The sequence below is a fragment of the Lactuca saligna genome, chromosome 3 (assembly GCF_052625555.1).
Source record: "Lactuca saligna cultivar CGN05327 chromosome 3, ASM5262555v1, whole genome shotgun sequence".
NCBI lineage: Eukaryota > Viridiplantae > Streptophyta > Magnoliopsida > Asterales > Asteraceae > Lactuca > Lactuca saligna.
The window spans coordinates 42,626,617-42,644,903 of record NC_136419.1 but is presented as its reverse complement, the minus strand read 5'-3'; the positions used below and the strand labels follow the sequence as shown (position 1 = coordinate 42,644,903).

At 31.9% G+C, this 18,287-nt stretch overlaps 1 protein-coding gene across 1 annotated transcript; it reads left to right on the top strand.

The window, feature by feature from the left end:
* Positions 1 to 339: 339 nt before the first annotated feature.
* On the top strand, positions 340 to 2,043 carry LOC145036060 (F-box SKIP23-like protein (DUF295)). The gene is made up of 2 exons (XM_078984541.1): positions 340 to 1,614; positions 1,796 to 2,043. Exons 1-2 carry the CDS (start codon positions 436 to 438, stop codon positions 1,820 to 1,822), a joined length of 1,206 nt encoding a protein of 401 aa, XP_078840667.1. The 5' UTR covers positions 340 to 435; the 3' UTR covers positions 1,823 to 2,043.
* Positions 2,044 to 18,287: the final 16,244 nt, after the last annotated feature.

Sequence of the window (18,287 nt, the reverse complement as noted above, 5' to 3'; positions counted from 1 at the left end):
GCACGCGACTCGAACTGATATTAATGAAAAACTATATAAAATCATCACTAACATAATATTCCAATAATTAGGAATCAATAGATAATTATATTTAAATAAGAGTTGCATTAAAAAAAAAAAAAAGACATGTATGCATGTAGGTTACAGTTTCTCTTTTGTGAGGCAAAAAATCTTTAATTGATGTTTTTTTTTTTTTTCCTGAAATTTCTGATATTTTGTATTAATCACAAAAAGTTCAAGAAAAGGACCACACGTACAAGCTTCTTCGTAATTTCGTAGCAAATAAAATAATTAGATGATTACCAAACATTTTTGTTAAAATCAAATTAAAGAAATTTATAATTTATCACACGTTCTTTTTGGTTTTTATTTTGTAATTTGTGTGAATGAAACCTCTCCATTTCATGATTTGTTTTCATTATCATTCATGTAAAAATGGCAGACTGGTCTCAACTTCCGAGAGAGCTTCTTGATCTCATATCCAAACACCTCAACTCCGAGACCGATCTTGTCCGTTTCCGATCTGTTTGCACCTCCTGGCGATCCTCCATACAACTCTTCACTTCCCGTTTTCCGATTCTCCCAAAAACCGGAATCTCCGATTCCACCTGGGGTTTCTGCCTCTCCAAACGGACTATCTTCCGTGTCGAGTTAGCTGATCCCGATTCTGATTCTCAACAAACCCACGTTCCATGGCTAATCAAGATCGAAAGAGACAAACCCCCAAAAACTCATCTCATGAATCCGTTAACTGGATCCGATTTCATCCCCCTCTTGCCTAATTTCCCTAGATCCCTTGATTTGTTGAATTTCAGGGTTACGGAATTAGGACAAGAGTATGTCTTAAAGTACATTAATTATCGTCCTCATGCGAATTCAATTGGGGATTCCGTAACCCTTTATATGGAGAAGGTTGCGTTCTGTAGGTCGGGGGTTAATGGGTTCATGTTATTGACGATTCACACTAGTGGAAGATTGGCTCTGTTGAAAATCGGAGAGAAGAAATGGAACATAATCAACGATCTGCCATCGCCTTACGACGACGTGATATTCTATAAAGGGGAGTTCTACGCTGTGGATATCACCGGCAGGACTGTTGTTCTGGTTATGGATTCAGAGACGAGACTGAAGGTCATAGCGAATTCTGTGTTCGGCGGGGATAAGAAGTTTCTGTTGGAATCCATGGGGGAATTGTTCATGGTTGATAAGTTTTTGAGCGTTGGACCTGACAATGATTTCGATTATGATGATGAGAACGAGTTTTATGAAGATTTCGATTGTTTCATGAGTGAAAGAACTGTGAAACTTGAGGTGTACAAGTTGGATCACGAAGAACAGAGGTGGATCGAGGTGAAAAGTTTGGGTGATCGAATGCTGTTTATAGGCGATAATTGTGGGTTTTCAGCTTCTGCTTCGGATTTCCCTGGATGCAAAGGTAATTGTGTGTTCTTCACTGGGCTAAGTAGGGAAGATGATGGTTTGATGAAGAATCGTGGTTTGGGTGTGTTTGATTTGGAGAGTGGTAACATTGGGCCGATTGCTAATAATTCTGCTAACTCTCAGCTCTTTTGGCCTCCCCCTCCATGGCTTTACTCGAATCCGGTGGCTTTAGAAGTAAGTCTTCCCACTTATACCATATTTGTTTCGCCATTAATCTTTATATCTATCTCGTTTTCATGGAAGTAGAAGTTCGAATAAATAAAAAATCATTATTTTTCCCTCCATTTTGGCAATGAGAATGACAGAATTGGTTAAGGTGCTAAGTTATTGATATGATGAATGTTTGAAATTGCAGGATGGATTGAATCATCTTAACATCTAATTGGATTCGAGGAAGTCGAAAAATTAAAGTGTACATATGCTCTTCATGGTTTCGTGAGCATCTAAATTTCGACTAATGAAGAGAAATTTTAATGTTTGCCCTTTTTTTTTTTTACAATAATTCGTTGTTTTTGGTTTATGTTGCTGCTTGTTCGTTATGGTATTACATTGCTTTTGGGTGTATGTTTTTGGTTCAAGAAAATCAATTATTTGTTGTGTTTCTGAACTTGTTTTTTTCTGCATTATTGGGTAGAATTTGGGTTTTGTGAATAGGGGGATGATTTGGGCACGTAATGATAACTTCGAGTGTGTGGAATTGATTCAATTGCACCAAACCCCTTCTTCCTATGGTTGTACTGAAAAGATTTTTTTGGATGAATTCACTGTGAAAAAGTGACCTGATGCTCAACTTGATGTTAATTGTTGAGGATAGTTAGAAATATTAATTTAACAGAAAATGAAGGGGATAGAGTAATATAATTGATAACAGGGGTTCCATGGTGAAGGAGACAAACGTTGTGATTATTTGATTATGCGATGAGGCTACAAGGGCTTTTTAGTAAATACCGCCTCTTTAATTTAGTTTCACAGTTTTGGAGGACACTAGAATTCTACAAAATTGTCTCATTTGAATTATTGGGTATCTTATCTTGTTTTTGTTCCAGGTGGATCGTCCTACTTTAAAGACAAGTGGCATTGACAACGTGAGATTAGATAACTTGGGGTATGATGATCTTGGATAGTATTTTTGATATGTGATATGCTATTCAAACTTCAATAGATATTTAAAAGTGAACTCTTTTTTTTCATAATTTTTTCGATGAGAAGATCAGAGAAAATAAAGGCTCAAAGACTACATGCACCTTGTATTGATGACATTATTACACAATATTATTCACATATTGACATAAAACTATCACGCCACCACCCACTATCAATTATACACCAATACACTACTATTCTTACATAGTTACATGATATTATTACATACACGACTTCATATAAAACTGAATATATATTTTACATACACGTGACATATTTCACCACACTACATTATTACTTTTTGATAGGTAGTGGCAATTGATGGTGCTTGGTATTATTGGGGTTTTAGTAACGATTCAATATTATGTTTCCTATACTATTATGATTAGTGGAAGAGATTGTTTAAGGGTACCAATGTTATAATAACATTTATTAAATGACTTATTGTTATAAAATATGATCAAATAATAAGATAAATTATAAAATAAAGAAAGACATGAGAGTAGAGAGAACTTTTATTCCAATACTTGTGATGAAATCATCCAACTTTACAATACATAATATTTACTATTTATACTAGACAAAGAAGATGAAAGGTGATGTATGATATGAATGCTTATTATAGTAGCGCATAACTACACTCATAAAACTTATAATAATGTTTGCTATAATTTTCACTAATTATGGAGAGTAATGGGGGAATATGGAGAATCCAATATTCATTCACTAAATAATAATTCATAACACTCCCCCTTGAATGACGATTGTATCATGCCTCGTTAAAACCTTAATCGGTAAAACCTCATGGGAAAAACCCTTTATTAAGAAAAAAGAGTACATGATTAATAATAGATATTGGAAACAATTGCCTCGTTAAAAACCTTGTTAAGAAAACCCATTGGAAAAAACATAACTAAGGAAAAGAGTACAATATGTTTCCAACTCCCCCTGATTAGCACATCACTTGATTTTCTTGAAGCACCGCATAACAATGTTTCGTACCATCTTTTCAAATTTCGATGTAGGAAGTGCTTTAGTAAACCAACCAGGAAAGTTGTTACTGGATTGAATTTTCTAGATGTTGATGTCACACTCTTTTTGAATATTATAAGTGAAATAAAGTTTGGTGATATATGCTTGGTTCTATCTCCTTTGATAAATCCTTCCTTGAATGGAGCTATACAATTTGTATTATCTTCATATAGTATGGTTGGAACATCCCTGTTAGAAGTTAGACCACAATTCTTGCAAATGTATTGAGTTAAAGTTCTTAACCAAATACATTCATGACTTGCCTTATAAATTGCTATAATCTCTGCATGGTTAGAATAAGTAGCAACTAAAGTTTGTTTAACAAAATGACAAGAAATTGTGTTACCTCCACAAGTGAATAAATAACCAGTTTGGGATCGAGCTTTGTGTGGATCAGATAAATATCCAACATCTGGATAACTAATTAACATCACATTTTATGAATTTGATTATTATAAATTCATATCCATTGTACCTCGAAGATATCAAAGAATGTGTTTGACTCTATTCCAATATCTTCTTGTTGGACAAGTACTATATCTTGCTAATAAGTTTACGACAAAAGATTTATCAGGTCGTGTATTAATAGTAAGATATATTAGTGCATCAATAGCACTAAGATATAGTTCTTCGGGAACAAGAAGATTTTCATGCTTTTTATGATGCTGAAATTGATCCTTTTTGGCATCTAAGTGCCTTACCACCTTCGGGTTACTCATGGATGTGAGTTATTCATATAAAACCTTTTTAGCACCTTTTCTAGATATTAATGTACAAAAACTCCATTTTTTTGTGCTTAATTTGAAGACCCAAATAAAATTTCATCTTACCAAGATCATTCATTTCAAAAGTTTCTTTCAAACAAGAAGTGACATTTTTCCAATTCTCTAGGAGTTCCAATTATGTTCAAATCATCTACAATAACATCAATTATGATAAATTCTTATATGGATCTTTTTATGAATACACATGAGCTTGATGGATCATTTTTATAGCACTCTTTCAACAGAAATGTAATAAAACAACTGAAGCACATACGGCCAGATTGTTTCAATCTATACAAAGATTTATTTAATTTTACCAAATATACTTCACGAGAATAAGAAGTTTGTGCTTCTGGCACCTTAAACCCTTCTGTGATTTTCATATAAATATCATTTTCAAGTGAACCATATAAATAAGCGGTAAATACATCCATTAGACACATCTCCAGTTCTGCATATGTTATTAAACTTATAAAATAACTGAATTTAATTGCATCAACTACCAGAGAATACGTTTCTTCATAATCGATTTCGGGTCTTTAGGTAAAACCTTGTGCAACAAGTATTGCTTTATATCTCACAACTTCATTTTTCTCGTTTCTTTTGCGCACAAATACCCATTCGTGTCCCACTGTTCTTACTCTGTTTGGTGTACGGACTACAGGTCCATTTTTTTTCGTCGAGTAATAGAATTAAGCTCTTTATTTATTTCATCTTTCCATTTTGGCCAATATTTTCTATTCATACAATACTCAATAGATTTAGGTTCAAGATCCTCATTTTCATTATAATCGCGCGCAGAACATGATATGAAAAATTATCATCGACATCTATCTTATTTCGGTTCCATCTTATTCTTGTTATGACATAATTTATTGAGATCTCATCATTTTCATTTTTTTCAGGTACCTTATTTTCTTTTGTTATGTCATTAGGCTCTTCTGGAGCTTCATTAATCTTTTCAAAAGATTATGTTTTCTCTTTTGGACCATCAATTGTATTTGCTTCATTTCATTTTCGAGGATTTTTATCTTTGGAACCGGCTGATCTTCCACACTTCAGGCGTGCCTAAGATTCATTTGCAGTTGTATTTTTTTTCTTCCTTCTGGGATATCAATTCTAACTTGAGTAAGTATAGCTGGTACATGAGACTTTGTTACCTACCTAGGGTCAGTAAATGCTTTTGGCAATTGATTTGCTACATTTTGTAAATGAATTATCTTTTTTATTTCAAGTTCACATTGACTTGAACGAGGATCTAAAACTGAAAGTGACAATTCCTTTCAAGAGATTTTATTTTCCAACTTCTTTATTTCTCCGCCTAATGTTGGAAAATATGATTCATCAAAATAATAATCATCAAATATAGCTGTAAATAAATCTCCAATTGATGATTTTAAATATTTTACTATAGATGGAGATTCATATCCAACATAAATTCTCATTCTTCTTAAGGATCCATTTTTATGAAGTGAGGTGGAGAAATGGGTACATAAATTATACATCCAAACATCCTTGGATGGTAAATAGTTAGTTACTGACCGCAAACCAGTTGAATAGGGAAGAACTCATGATAACTAGTTGTCATTATTCATATAAGTGATGTTGCATGTAAAATTGCATGCCCCATGTCAATATAGGAAGTTTAGAATGCATTAGTAATGGTCTTGCAATTAATTAAAAGTGTTTGATTAACGACTCAACTAAACCATTTTGTGTATGAACATATGCAACATGATGTTCAATAGTTGTCCTAATCGACATGGAATAATCATTAAAAGCATATGATGTAAATTCTCCAACATTGTCAAGTCAAATTTTCATAATTGGGTAATCGGTAAAATGTGCCCTTAAGCAAATTATTTATGCAAGTAATCTTGCAAAAACCAAATTATGACTAGACAACAAGCACACATGTGACCATCTAGTTAACACGTCAATTAAAACCATAAAATATCTAAATGGTCCACATGGTGTTGGATGAATTAGTCCATATATATATCATCTTGAATTCTTTGTAAGAAACTAAGACTTTCATACCCAACTTTATTCAATGATGGACTGAATATTAATTTTCCTTGAGAGCATGCAACACAATTCATTATCTTGAAAAATCTTCTGGTTTTTCAAGGAATGACCACTTGAAGTTTCATTTACTCTACTTACCATAATTGATCCGTGATGGCCCAACCGGTCATGCTAAACTATGAAGGTAATATCATACCTTTTTTATTTTCAATAGCATGAGATTCAATCATTCTAATATTTGTATAATACAATCCGGAGGACAATACGGGTAATTTTTCCAAAAGACTTTTCTTACCCGATATCATTTTTGTAATATTTAGATACTCTTTATCACCATCATTGGTTGTTTCAACATGATATCCGTTGGACCGAATAACTTTAAAACTTAATAAATTTCTTGGTGATTTTGATGAAAATAATGCATCTCCAATTGTAATTATTGTCCCTTGTGGTAATATGATATTCGCTCTTCCGGAGCCTTCAATCTTGGTGATTTAGACAAAATAATGCATCACTAATTCGTAATTAGTATCCCTTGTTGTAATATTATATTCTCTCTTCTGGAGCCTTCAATCATTTTTGCATTACTTGTTATTATATTAACATTTGCTTCTCTAATTGATAAGTAAGCAAAATACTTTTCATTATTAAAAACGTTATGTGTTATTGCATTGTCTGCAAGAAATATATCTTCATTATTTCTTTTGCGAATATCTATATTTCTTTTCAATAAATAAATAAAACATAAAAAACATTCGCCTTGGAGAAATAAATTCATATTTTATTTCATTGATAAGATTGTGATGACATCATTTCTCATAATATGAATATGACATAAAAACATAATAAATGACATGAAACAAAACTACACATTATTCTTCAATCACCATCCATATCACCACTTGTCCCTTCTCGGTAGACAAGAAAATCGGCAACATCCAAATGTGTCATTTCTGGTTGATCTTCATGAATATCACTTCGAATAAAATTTGTTTCGATATGTTTCTTTATATTTTAGATAATCTTGATCAAGATCAACAAAATGCTTTGGTAAGCGGCATGTACAAGACTAATGATCGGTCATTCCACATTAGTGATAAACATTTTCATTTTTTTTTTGCCTTGACCACTTTTATCATTAGGATGTGGATTTTTGTTGTTTTCCAACTTCTAGTGGTTACTTGTAATCTTGTTATTTTTATGATAATTATGATAACCTCCACGACCTCGGTTAGACTCTTGACTATTATGATTAGATGAGTTGCATTCACTTCAGGGAATGTACTAGAACCGGTCGGGATTGATTGATAATTTTTCATCAATAACTCATTGTTTTATTTAGCCACAAGAAGACATGAGATTAATTCATATTTATTTTAAACATTTCTCATGATATTGCTACTGCAGGAGCATGTTAGTAGTATGAAAACTAAAGAAAGTTTTCTCTAGCATTATTTTCCATAATGAAAATAGAAATCAAAATAAAGACTTGTAATGTAAGGAATTGTTAGTTAAGAAATTCCATAAAATAAGTTGTAAGCATTGTACATGTAAAATTATAAAAAATACATACCTGAAAATGACAATACCAATAAGGAGTTAGAGTTATATGGTAGAGTCGTGCTGATAACGTGTTATAAAATATGATCAAATAACAAGATAAATTATAGAATAAAGAAAGACATGAGAGTAGAGAGAACTTTTATTCCAATACTTGTGATGAAATCATCCAACTTTACAATACATAATATTCACTATTTATACTAGACAAAGAAGATGAAAGGTGATGTATGATATGAATGCTCATTATAGTAGCGCATAACTACACTCATAAAACTTATAATAATGTTTGCTGTAATTTTCACTAATTATGGAGAGTAATGGGGGAATATGGAGATTAAAGATCATGTCTAAGTTTTCTTTTAATCAGATTCGAGATTAAAGATCAAAAGTTTATGCTTCCGCTTTTATGTTTTGGTTATCAAAATGGCCAACAACTGGTATCAAAGCCTACTCGAATTTGGTACTAGAATATATATTTGACTTGTTTAAGATCTATAAAAAAAATTTTGGTTTGTTTCGGAATCTTACCTTCGATCTAAAACATACCGGTAGTATATATGTGTTTAGTCTTATCGTTCTTGTCGGATTTATGTTGCGTGGATATGGATATAATATTTGACAACATTTTCCATCCCCAAATGCACTTTATTTGATTGAGTGACTACAAACCTTTTGTCATAAAATGACCATAAAGGTTTAATGCAAAATTGTTTTATGCATGTTAAGATCTAGTTTGAGAAAATTTGCAAATCAATGTCTTGCAAATATAGAGTAATCAGAAATTTTTTGATGACGGCAATGTATTTTCGTTCAAGTTTTATCTTAAACATGTTTTATGTTTATATAAAAGCACCGTTATGTTATTTATGGATATGATATTTGCAGAAGTTATAAAATCAATATTTTTGATAATATTGATATTCGCCATCATTTAAGTTAAGCAATTGAAATACCAAATAAATAAAATGCTTTTGATAATATTTTTATATTTATAGAGCATTTTTTTTTATTGCTTAGCAATTTTGTTATTATCTTATCAAGATCCAGCAAGGATATTCACGTATCAAAGGATATTGAACTTTTGTATAAATGTTTTGTAACTTAGATTCTATGGTCGTTTAACTTGGGATATTAAAGTATTAAATTGGCCTAGTCTTTTTGTTTCAAATTTCAATGATGTGTGGGTTTTCAACAGTACTATTCCCTTTTTTATTCAATTAATCTTTTGTTTTTGATGGAGAGTGTTTACAAAATCTATCATCATTTAATGTATTTTTAAACACTCGTCCTCTCAGTGTGTTTGCATTTTAATACTATTAGTGTTTATGCAATTTAATTAAAGAACCATTTTTTGATATATGAAATCATTTTCATATTTTATTATTATTATTCTTGATTATCAATAAATTCAGTAATGATATTATGGTTTATGTGTTTATTAATGTGAATATCAATCGACCCAAAGGTAGGTTGATATTTTGCCGAATAAACACATATATAATAATAAACATACGATAATTTTTAAGGTTGCATGTTAATAATAAGTGAGTCCAAAAAGAGACTTATTAATTGACAAGATTTATTATCAATTTTTATTATTAAATTTTATGGTTTATGTGTTTGTTAATGCGGATATTAATTAACCCAAATGTAGATTAATGTTTGGTCGGATAAACACATGTTTGATGATAAATATATGACAATTTTTAGGTTACATGTCATTGATAAGTCAATCCAAAGATAAGCTTATTAATTGACATGATATATTGTTAATTTTTATTATCAAAACTTATAGTTTATGTGTTTATTAATGCATGTATTAGCCGACCCAAAGGTAGACTGATATTTGGCCGAATAAACATATATGTGGTGATAAACACGTGGTGATTTTTTCATTGGGTTCCATGTGATAAATAAGTCAATCCAAAGAGTGGATTGTTAATTGACATGATTTATTGTCAATGTTTATCTCTAAAACAAGGATATCTCTTGCAAGTTAGTATTACTGTCCAAAGACTTGATATTGATGTTGTGTTGATACCTTGTAAAGATGTCAAAAATTGAATTTATTGATTATGGTTTATGAATTTATGAGCATAAATATAGATCTTCCTATGTTTGAATTATTATATTATATCTACTAACATTGATCGCATTGTATGATTCATGTACTCAATGAGATTAACTTTATGGAATGGAATGAGGGCATTATGTTAGTTCTCAATTGCATGGATAGTGACCTTGCATTTTGAATAGAACAACATTTTTTGAGGATGTTGAGTTTGGGGAGAGAAAAGGTTAAAACATTTCCCTTAAGGAGGAATCAAACTTGATTCCTATTATTGCTTTCGATGGTATGCATATTATGAATCAGTGATCGACAATGTTATGCAATCTCCTATTCTGAATACACAAACTCAACAACCTCAACTTTGGATATCCTATGCGTGGTACCACATTTTTCATCAACTTATTATCTCTTTTGCTTTTGAGTTAAATACAATAGATGATTTTGTGTATCACAGATTAAGTGGGAGTAAATTTATTTTTCTGGTTTTGGGCAGATATCTACACAAACTAAGTTTGGATCATAAGAAAGCAGCCAAATGGATTGTGAGATATCTATACATAACAAAAGGCTATATGTTCAACTATAGGGAATCATATGTTTTAGAGATTATTTTTATTAAGAATATGATTTTATTAGATGCCAAAATGGTTACCGGTCCATATCAGGATACTTTATATTTACGCATGATGAGTCATTTCATGGATTAGACATCGGTAGCTTCTTCCATAATGGAAACATAATTTATAGAATAGAATATGGTTGCGGAAATTTATCACGAGGCTACACATATTGGTATTGAAAGACCACTAAATTTGTGATAATAAGTCAGCAATGTTATATTCCAATAACATAAGTTCTATTAAGTCAAAGCATATTAACATCAAGTTTCCTTCTGTTAATACAATAGTGCAAAATGGAAATATATATAACACATATGAACAAACTCCATAAAAACGGATCTGCTCATAAAGGGATTATCTCCCCAGGTCTTTCATGAGCATACTACACACGTTGGTGTGATATTTGGTTTTAGTGGGAGTTTTATGGTGTTTTATGTGTTGTTTAACACCAATTATGTTTTTCTGTACAAAATTAAGAATTCGGTTAACTTCATTATTAGTTTCACATATTTAAAGCTTGATCTCACTTCAATCTAAAGAGGAACTCGTTGGAAATCTATTTAGATTTTAAAACCACATCATGTTTAATCTATGTCGTTAGTTATATATCTATAGGTTTAGTTACGAAATTGTAACGAAGGCCGCTTTGATCCTATACTATTATGATTAGTGGACGAGATTGTTTAAGGGTATCAATGTTATAGTAACATTCATTAAAGGGCTTATACAGTTATACGTACATTTATATATTCGTGGTCCAGTGGGAGATTGTTGGATAATTATGGGACCACTTCATAAAGATGTACAATATATTATTAAATCCAATTATTGTGGTAAAAATATAAATTGTTGATGGACCGATTTATAGAATATTAACTTACTTTGTGGGTTGAGTTCCCGGTTTGACTCAAGATCCTCAAGATCCCTTCCATTTCTCATATTAGAGTTTATATTCATCTATAAATACATGTGATGATGAACAAATCAATACACACAAAATACACATGAAAATTCGTTTAGGGTTTGCTGAGGGATTTTAGAGAGAGCTCTTGAGATCAACTGGAAAGCCAAAGTTCTTCAGATCCGAAGATTAAGAATGAAATCAGGTATGTAATCATTCTTTCATGTCTAAGTTTTCTTTTAATCAGATTCGATATTAAAAATCAAAAGTTTATGCTTCCGCTTTTATGTTTTTGTTATCAAAATGACCAATAGAATTCACTGTGAAAAAGTGATATGATGCTCAACTTGATGTTATTTGTTGAGGATAGTTAGAAATATTAATTTAACAGAAGATGAAGGGGATAGAGTAATATAATTGATAACAGAGGTTTGAAGGTGACAAACGTTGTGATTATTTGATTATGCGAAGAGGCTACAAGGGCTTTTTAGTAAATACCGCCCCTTTAATTTTGTTCCACGGTTTTGGATGACACTAGAATTCTACAAAATTGTCTCATTTGAATTATTGGGTATCTTATCTTGTTTTTGTTCCAGGTGGATGCTACTCAAAAGGATATTGTTTTGTTTTGTTTTGTTCGTCCTACTTTAAAGACAAGTGGTATTGACAACGTGTATGATCATCTTGGATAGTATTTTTGATATGTGATATGCTATTCAAACTTCAATAGATATTTAAAAGTGAACTCTCTTTTTCATAATTTTTTCGATGAGAAGATCCTTTAGTAGACATAGAAAATAAAGGTCGAAAGACTACATGAACCTAATATTGATGCCATTATTACACAATATTATTAACATATCGACATAAAACTATCACACTACTATCCAATATCAATTATACACCAATACACTACTATTCTTACATAGTTACACCATATTATTACATACACGATTTCATATAAAACTGAATATATATTTTACATACATATGACATATTTCACCACACTATGTTATTACTTTTTTTGACAGGTAGTGGCAATTGACGGTGCTTGGTCTTATTGGGGTTGTAGTAACGATTCGATATTATGTTTGAAATAAGAGAAAATGACAAAAATAGCCATTTACACTAATGGCATTACAAAAATAGCCAAAAAAAATCGAAATTACAAAATTAGTCAACGATTTCACAGATGGAGATGCCCCATCTGTGAAATGAGCATCTCATCTGCGAATGTACAAGCACCTAAAGCACAGTTGTGCTTTAGGTGCTTGTACATTCGCAGGTGCTTTTAATTTTTTTTTTTATAATTTTTTTCTGTATATATAGGGGTAAAATCGCAGATGGAATAGGTCCATCTGCGATTTACTCTCACTCTATCTGCGAAATTGTGGGTTTTTTTTTTTATTTTTTTTATTTTTAGTTTGACTACGAAATGAATTAGTTTAACTGAGAAAGTAAAACAATCTACAAAACTTTTTATATAGCAACATGATTTCGTAGTCAAACCAATTAATTTCATAGTGAAACTAAAAAAAATACAAAAAAAAAACCACAATTTCGCAGATAGAGTGAGAGTAAATCGCAGATGGACCTATTCCATCTGCGATTTTACCCTTATATATAAAAAAATTAAAAAAAAAAAAAATTAAAAGCACCTGCGAATGTACAAGCACCTAAAACACAACTGTGCTTTAGGTGCTTGTACATTCGCAGATGAGATGCTCATTTCGCAGATGGGGCATCTCCATCTGTGAAATCATTGGCTAATTTTGTAATTTCGATTTTTTTTAGTTATTTTTGTAATACCATTAGTGTAAATGGCTATTTTTATCATTTTCTCTTGAAATAATATTTACATTTTACATTTGTTTCTTATGCCTATTGTTATAATATATTTTTTTATGATTAGTTTTACTTATAAAACTTTTAAAGTATTACTAAGTTTTAGGCATATATTTTGTTTTAAATGGTTTTTAAACTGTTTTTAAAGACTATCAAAATGGTACCTTAAAATAAATAAATTATCAGTTACTCATATGTAATTTTTTCATAATATTTTTTGAGGTAAAATGTTGAAAATAATATAAGGCTTCTCTAAAATTTGCCTACAAAGAATCTATGTATATAGTTGCACACATGAAAGTATTTTCAAAAATATTTGAACTATTGTGTCAAACTTAAATATTCTTGAATCGAGTTTGAACTTTATATAAAAAAAATTGTCGAACAATGAGTGAAATTTTAACCTAATGTAACATAATCACATTGAACTAAAGATCCAATTTGCTCGCTTAGGTGTGTTCGATATGGAGCGCTTGTGAGCTTATAGCTTATAACATATGACAAAACGTTTTGAACAAAAAACATCGTTTGACACTACAAGCTTTTAACATTTAGTTTAAACAAAACGCTCCAAATCTAAAAGTTATCTCACGTAACATTTAATAAAATGTTACCAACTAGCTTTGCCGAACATGCTCTATCTTATTTAGTTTATTTATACGTCAAATAATCGTAAATGTCAAGATTTTAATAGCATTTTTATTTTAGAGAGAATTTTGTATATACCATTCTTAAACATTAAAATATCATATTTGATCAATCTAATTTTTTATATATCATATTTCTCCTTTATAAACATTCAGAACATCATATTTGCTTAAATTATTATTTTTAATTATTTTAAACATTTTATAATTAAATCCTTATTTATTATAAATTGACTATTATACCTTTTTTTTTTATCAATTGATAGGTTATGGAATTTGAAGTTTATAAATTATATCGAATTAGGTACAATTAACGTTGTTGCATAGTTTGAATCATATTTTGCATATGCAAAAAGTTCCAAAATACTTTTTCAAAAGCTATTTTTAAACACCTAAATGTATTTTAGCCTATCATCTTTTCAAAAACCTAATAAGATAATAAGGTATTTTGAGAAGCAATCTCAAACACCCACTTAGTAACCTTATTCAAAAAAAAAATTAATTGGAATTTTCAGTATCCCGACACGGATTGCGTTATTTGGAATTACGTGCCCTTTTGATTGGGCTCCTTGATCGTGTTTTTAAAGCGTTTATCACTACTGTCAAGAGTATCCCCTATAGTTGCCACATTGCTTTCTCTTAAGCTTTGAAAATTGCTCTTTACAAGGTGATTGCCCAACCTGGCTCGATTGATGCATGTATATGTTTGTTACTTCTTCCTCACTGCACACTGCATGTATTTAGGCCCAAAAATAGATAAGAATGTAGGTCTAGGAATAGAAAATCCTTACAACAAAGCTCCATCCTGAAGTCCTTGGATACATGGGGGAAAAAGGATGGTATCAGGAAGTTAGTTCAAAATATGTTAGACGATCCCGAGGTTAAGACCATGGGACAGGGTGGAGGCATCATTCAGAAGGAGTCTAAATCAAGTAACACCAACATCAGGCAGTGTCTCCGTAAGGTTGCAAATGGGGATTTTACCGCAACTGTGAAAGTGTTATGCTCATCGGGTGTTGCGCCATATTGTGATAACCTTCAATTTCCGATCAAGTCAAAGTCAATCGGTCAAACCGGTCAACTCATCTAACCCTTGTGTATTAGGGCTTACACTATGTACTATTGTGCAACCCACTATTTTAATAAGAAGTTATCACTTGGAAAGTTCATTCGTTTAGAAATTTCAAACCCTAATCAGGGTAAGTGATGAAACTATTCGATAAAACATTATTTCATATCCCTCGGGGGCATAAAACCATCATAACTAAGCTTAATGGGGTGTACGAACCTTGCATTACAAAGCTAAACACCTAAAAAGGTCATAAACAAAATCTCTCTAAGTATGTGAAATCTCTCCCAAATCTCTCTAAGTATGTGAAATCTCTCCCAAATCTCTCTAAGTATGTGATACCTCTCCCAAATCTCTCTAAGTATGTGAAATCTCTCCCAAAACTCTCTAAGTTGTGAAATCTCTCCTAAATCTCTCTAAGTATGTGAAATCTCTCCAAAATCTGTCTAAGTATGTGAAACCTCTCCCAAATCTCTCTAAGTATGTGAAACCTCTCCCAAATCTCTCTAAGTATGTGAAATATCTCCCAAATCTCTCTAAGTATGTGAAACCTCTCCCAAATCTCTCTAAGTATGTGAAATCCCTCCCAAATCTCTCTATGTATGTGAAATCTCTCTCAAGTTTTTATAGTCATCCGAGTTATCCCGACCCTTATCTTAGCCAAAAACTACGCAAAATGGAGAGTTAACACGAAAAACAGCCTCTTAGAGCCGAACCTCCCTAAGAGGAGAGACCCGAAGGAACTGAAGCCCCCTAAGGAGCTGAATCCCCCCAAGAAGCCGAAGCCCCTAAAGAGTTGAACCTCCTTAAGAACCGAAACTTCCTGCCGGAACTGAAACTCATGAGAAGCGAACCACCGAGGCGAGCTGTCAGAGCCGAACATGTTAGAACCGAAACTATTAGCAACCGAAATGAACCGAGCCTTCGGTCCAGTTCGCTTCCTTCCCCCCTGCGAGCTTCGCCTTCGCCTCCCTTCCTCGCCTGCGAACTTACCCGACCGAACCTCTCTCTCTCGATTCATCTCCAATGACCGAGCCCTCCCCTCGGCTCCCTCCTACTTTCGGTTCTAAGCATCAGGGACCGAACCTCCGGCCCAGACTTTGGATTTTTGCATGATTTTCCCGGTTTTTTACCATTTTCACGTTTTAAGCCTGTTTTTCATGATTTTAACGCGGGATTTTCACCCAAACTTATATTTTAACATATAAGACCCTATATTTCCATAATTTAAACACATTTTTATGGGGATCTTTATTTAAGAAAGAAATATAGTAGGTAAGTTATGTAGGTGGAGTGTTGACTTATCATTTGTACAAGAACACAAACAACCTCCCATACTCACTCGAGGGCCATACCCAGCCACTATTCCCTTATACCTAGTCAATCATTGTCCTTTTCCCACCATTTTTCCAGCCATGCTCTTGAACAAAAGCTGGGAAACCCTCATCTCTCTTCCCACTTCACTTCTCCTCCACAAAAGAACAAACTCCATTCTCTCTCTCACTTCTCTCTCTAAAGATTTCGAGATTTCAAGGCTGATTTTCAAGTTCTTCATCTACTTTTGGTAAGTAAAATCATCATTCATATGATTATTCCACCTCTTTCTACTCCAACTATAGATTTCTAACACAAACTTCATCATATTTATGTTAGAACTTCGAATCTTCAAGCAATCTTCTAAGTGTTCTTGAGTTGAACACTTTCGTTCTTCAACATCCATCCACTGAAATCACTCAAGGTGAGTTCATACCCCTACATTTTCATGCTTTTCTTCAAGTTTTAAGGGGAGAATACAAGTTAAATCACCAACAACATAACTAAACTCAAACAACAGCTTTCAACAGAAAACATAATGTTCATTCACAAACTGTTTTGAACGCCTTAAACTTTTTGGTTTTCAAAACTGTACTAGGTGCAAATAGTTTAGGTTTTTACCTTTAAAATTACTACTTGCACACATCCATACGATTTTTATACAATTTATGGTGATTTTTACAAAACTGCCTATCACTGTAGCTATGAATTTGGACTAGTCTGCGAATATGAACATTTTTACACCAGTTAAGGACTTCGAAAAATCATAATAAAAATTATGAATAAACTAGACACGTTTTCTAAACTCTCAGAGTTTATGGATCTAGTTTTTGATCTCGAGTGAATTTTCTGTGATTTTTTTAAATTAGTGCAGAAATGGTAAAAACAAGTTCACAGATTACAACTTTATTAACACTTTGTAACTTGTTGAGCAAAGTGTAAAACCTTGATGTTTCCATATTTTGCATAAGTTTTCTGTTTGGATACATTTATGTTATATAAAATATTCACTAAATTGTAAGAATTCTTTATCATTACAATTAATGCATTATGAAGCATGGAAAACATAGAATTGTTTCGCTATATATATATATATATATATATATATATATATATATATATATATATATATATATATATATTCTACTTACATAGAAAGTGAATATTAGACACAACAAACATTTGGATAAACTATAATAGGTATAGTTTATGTTACATATACAATACAAAAGAATACATTACTACAAAAAGGGGTTTTCATTACACTACGTAAATCTGTTAATGAATAAATTTGTTAGACATTCGCTTCACGTTACTTCAAAGTAGCGCAAAAAAAGTCCTTTAATTATAACCAGAATCTATTGTAGGGAGAACGTGATAGTTGTATATAGATCTATATTGGGTTTGACAAACCACACCTTAGCTGCATGCATCAGCTAGACCGACAGGTCTGGGGTGACAAATGTCATTAACATTTATGACGCCCGAAGATGGCCAACAAAGTCATAGTATGATTATAATAACTCACATGTGGTATTAACAAACATAAGATTTACGGGATTTTCATTTACACTAGCAAGTTTATGCCCATTTAAACTTGCATGATTCAAATTTTAAATGGAAACATACTGGTACACTATAAGTCTTGGCATTTTAGACTACAATACATTTTAGAAAGAAAATATGGGATTTTCTGGAACAAACACTACTTTTACAAGAAAAGATTTCAATAGTTCATTCTAAAAGCTTATGAACTCACCAACTTAATTGTTGACACTTTTTCGAAACTACTTGTATTCTCAGGAAATCCGTAAAACAGGACAACTGCGACTTTTGAGGATGGAACGCTG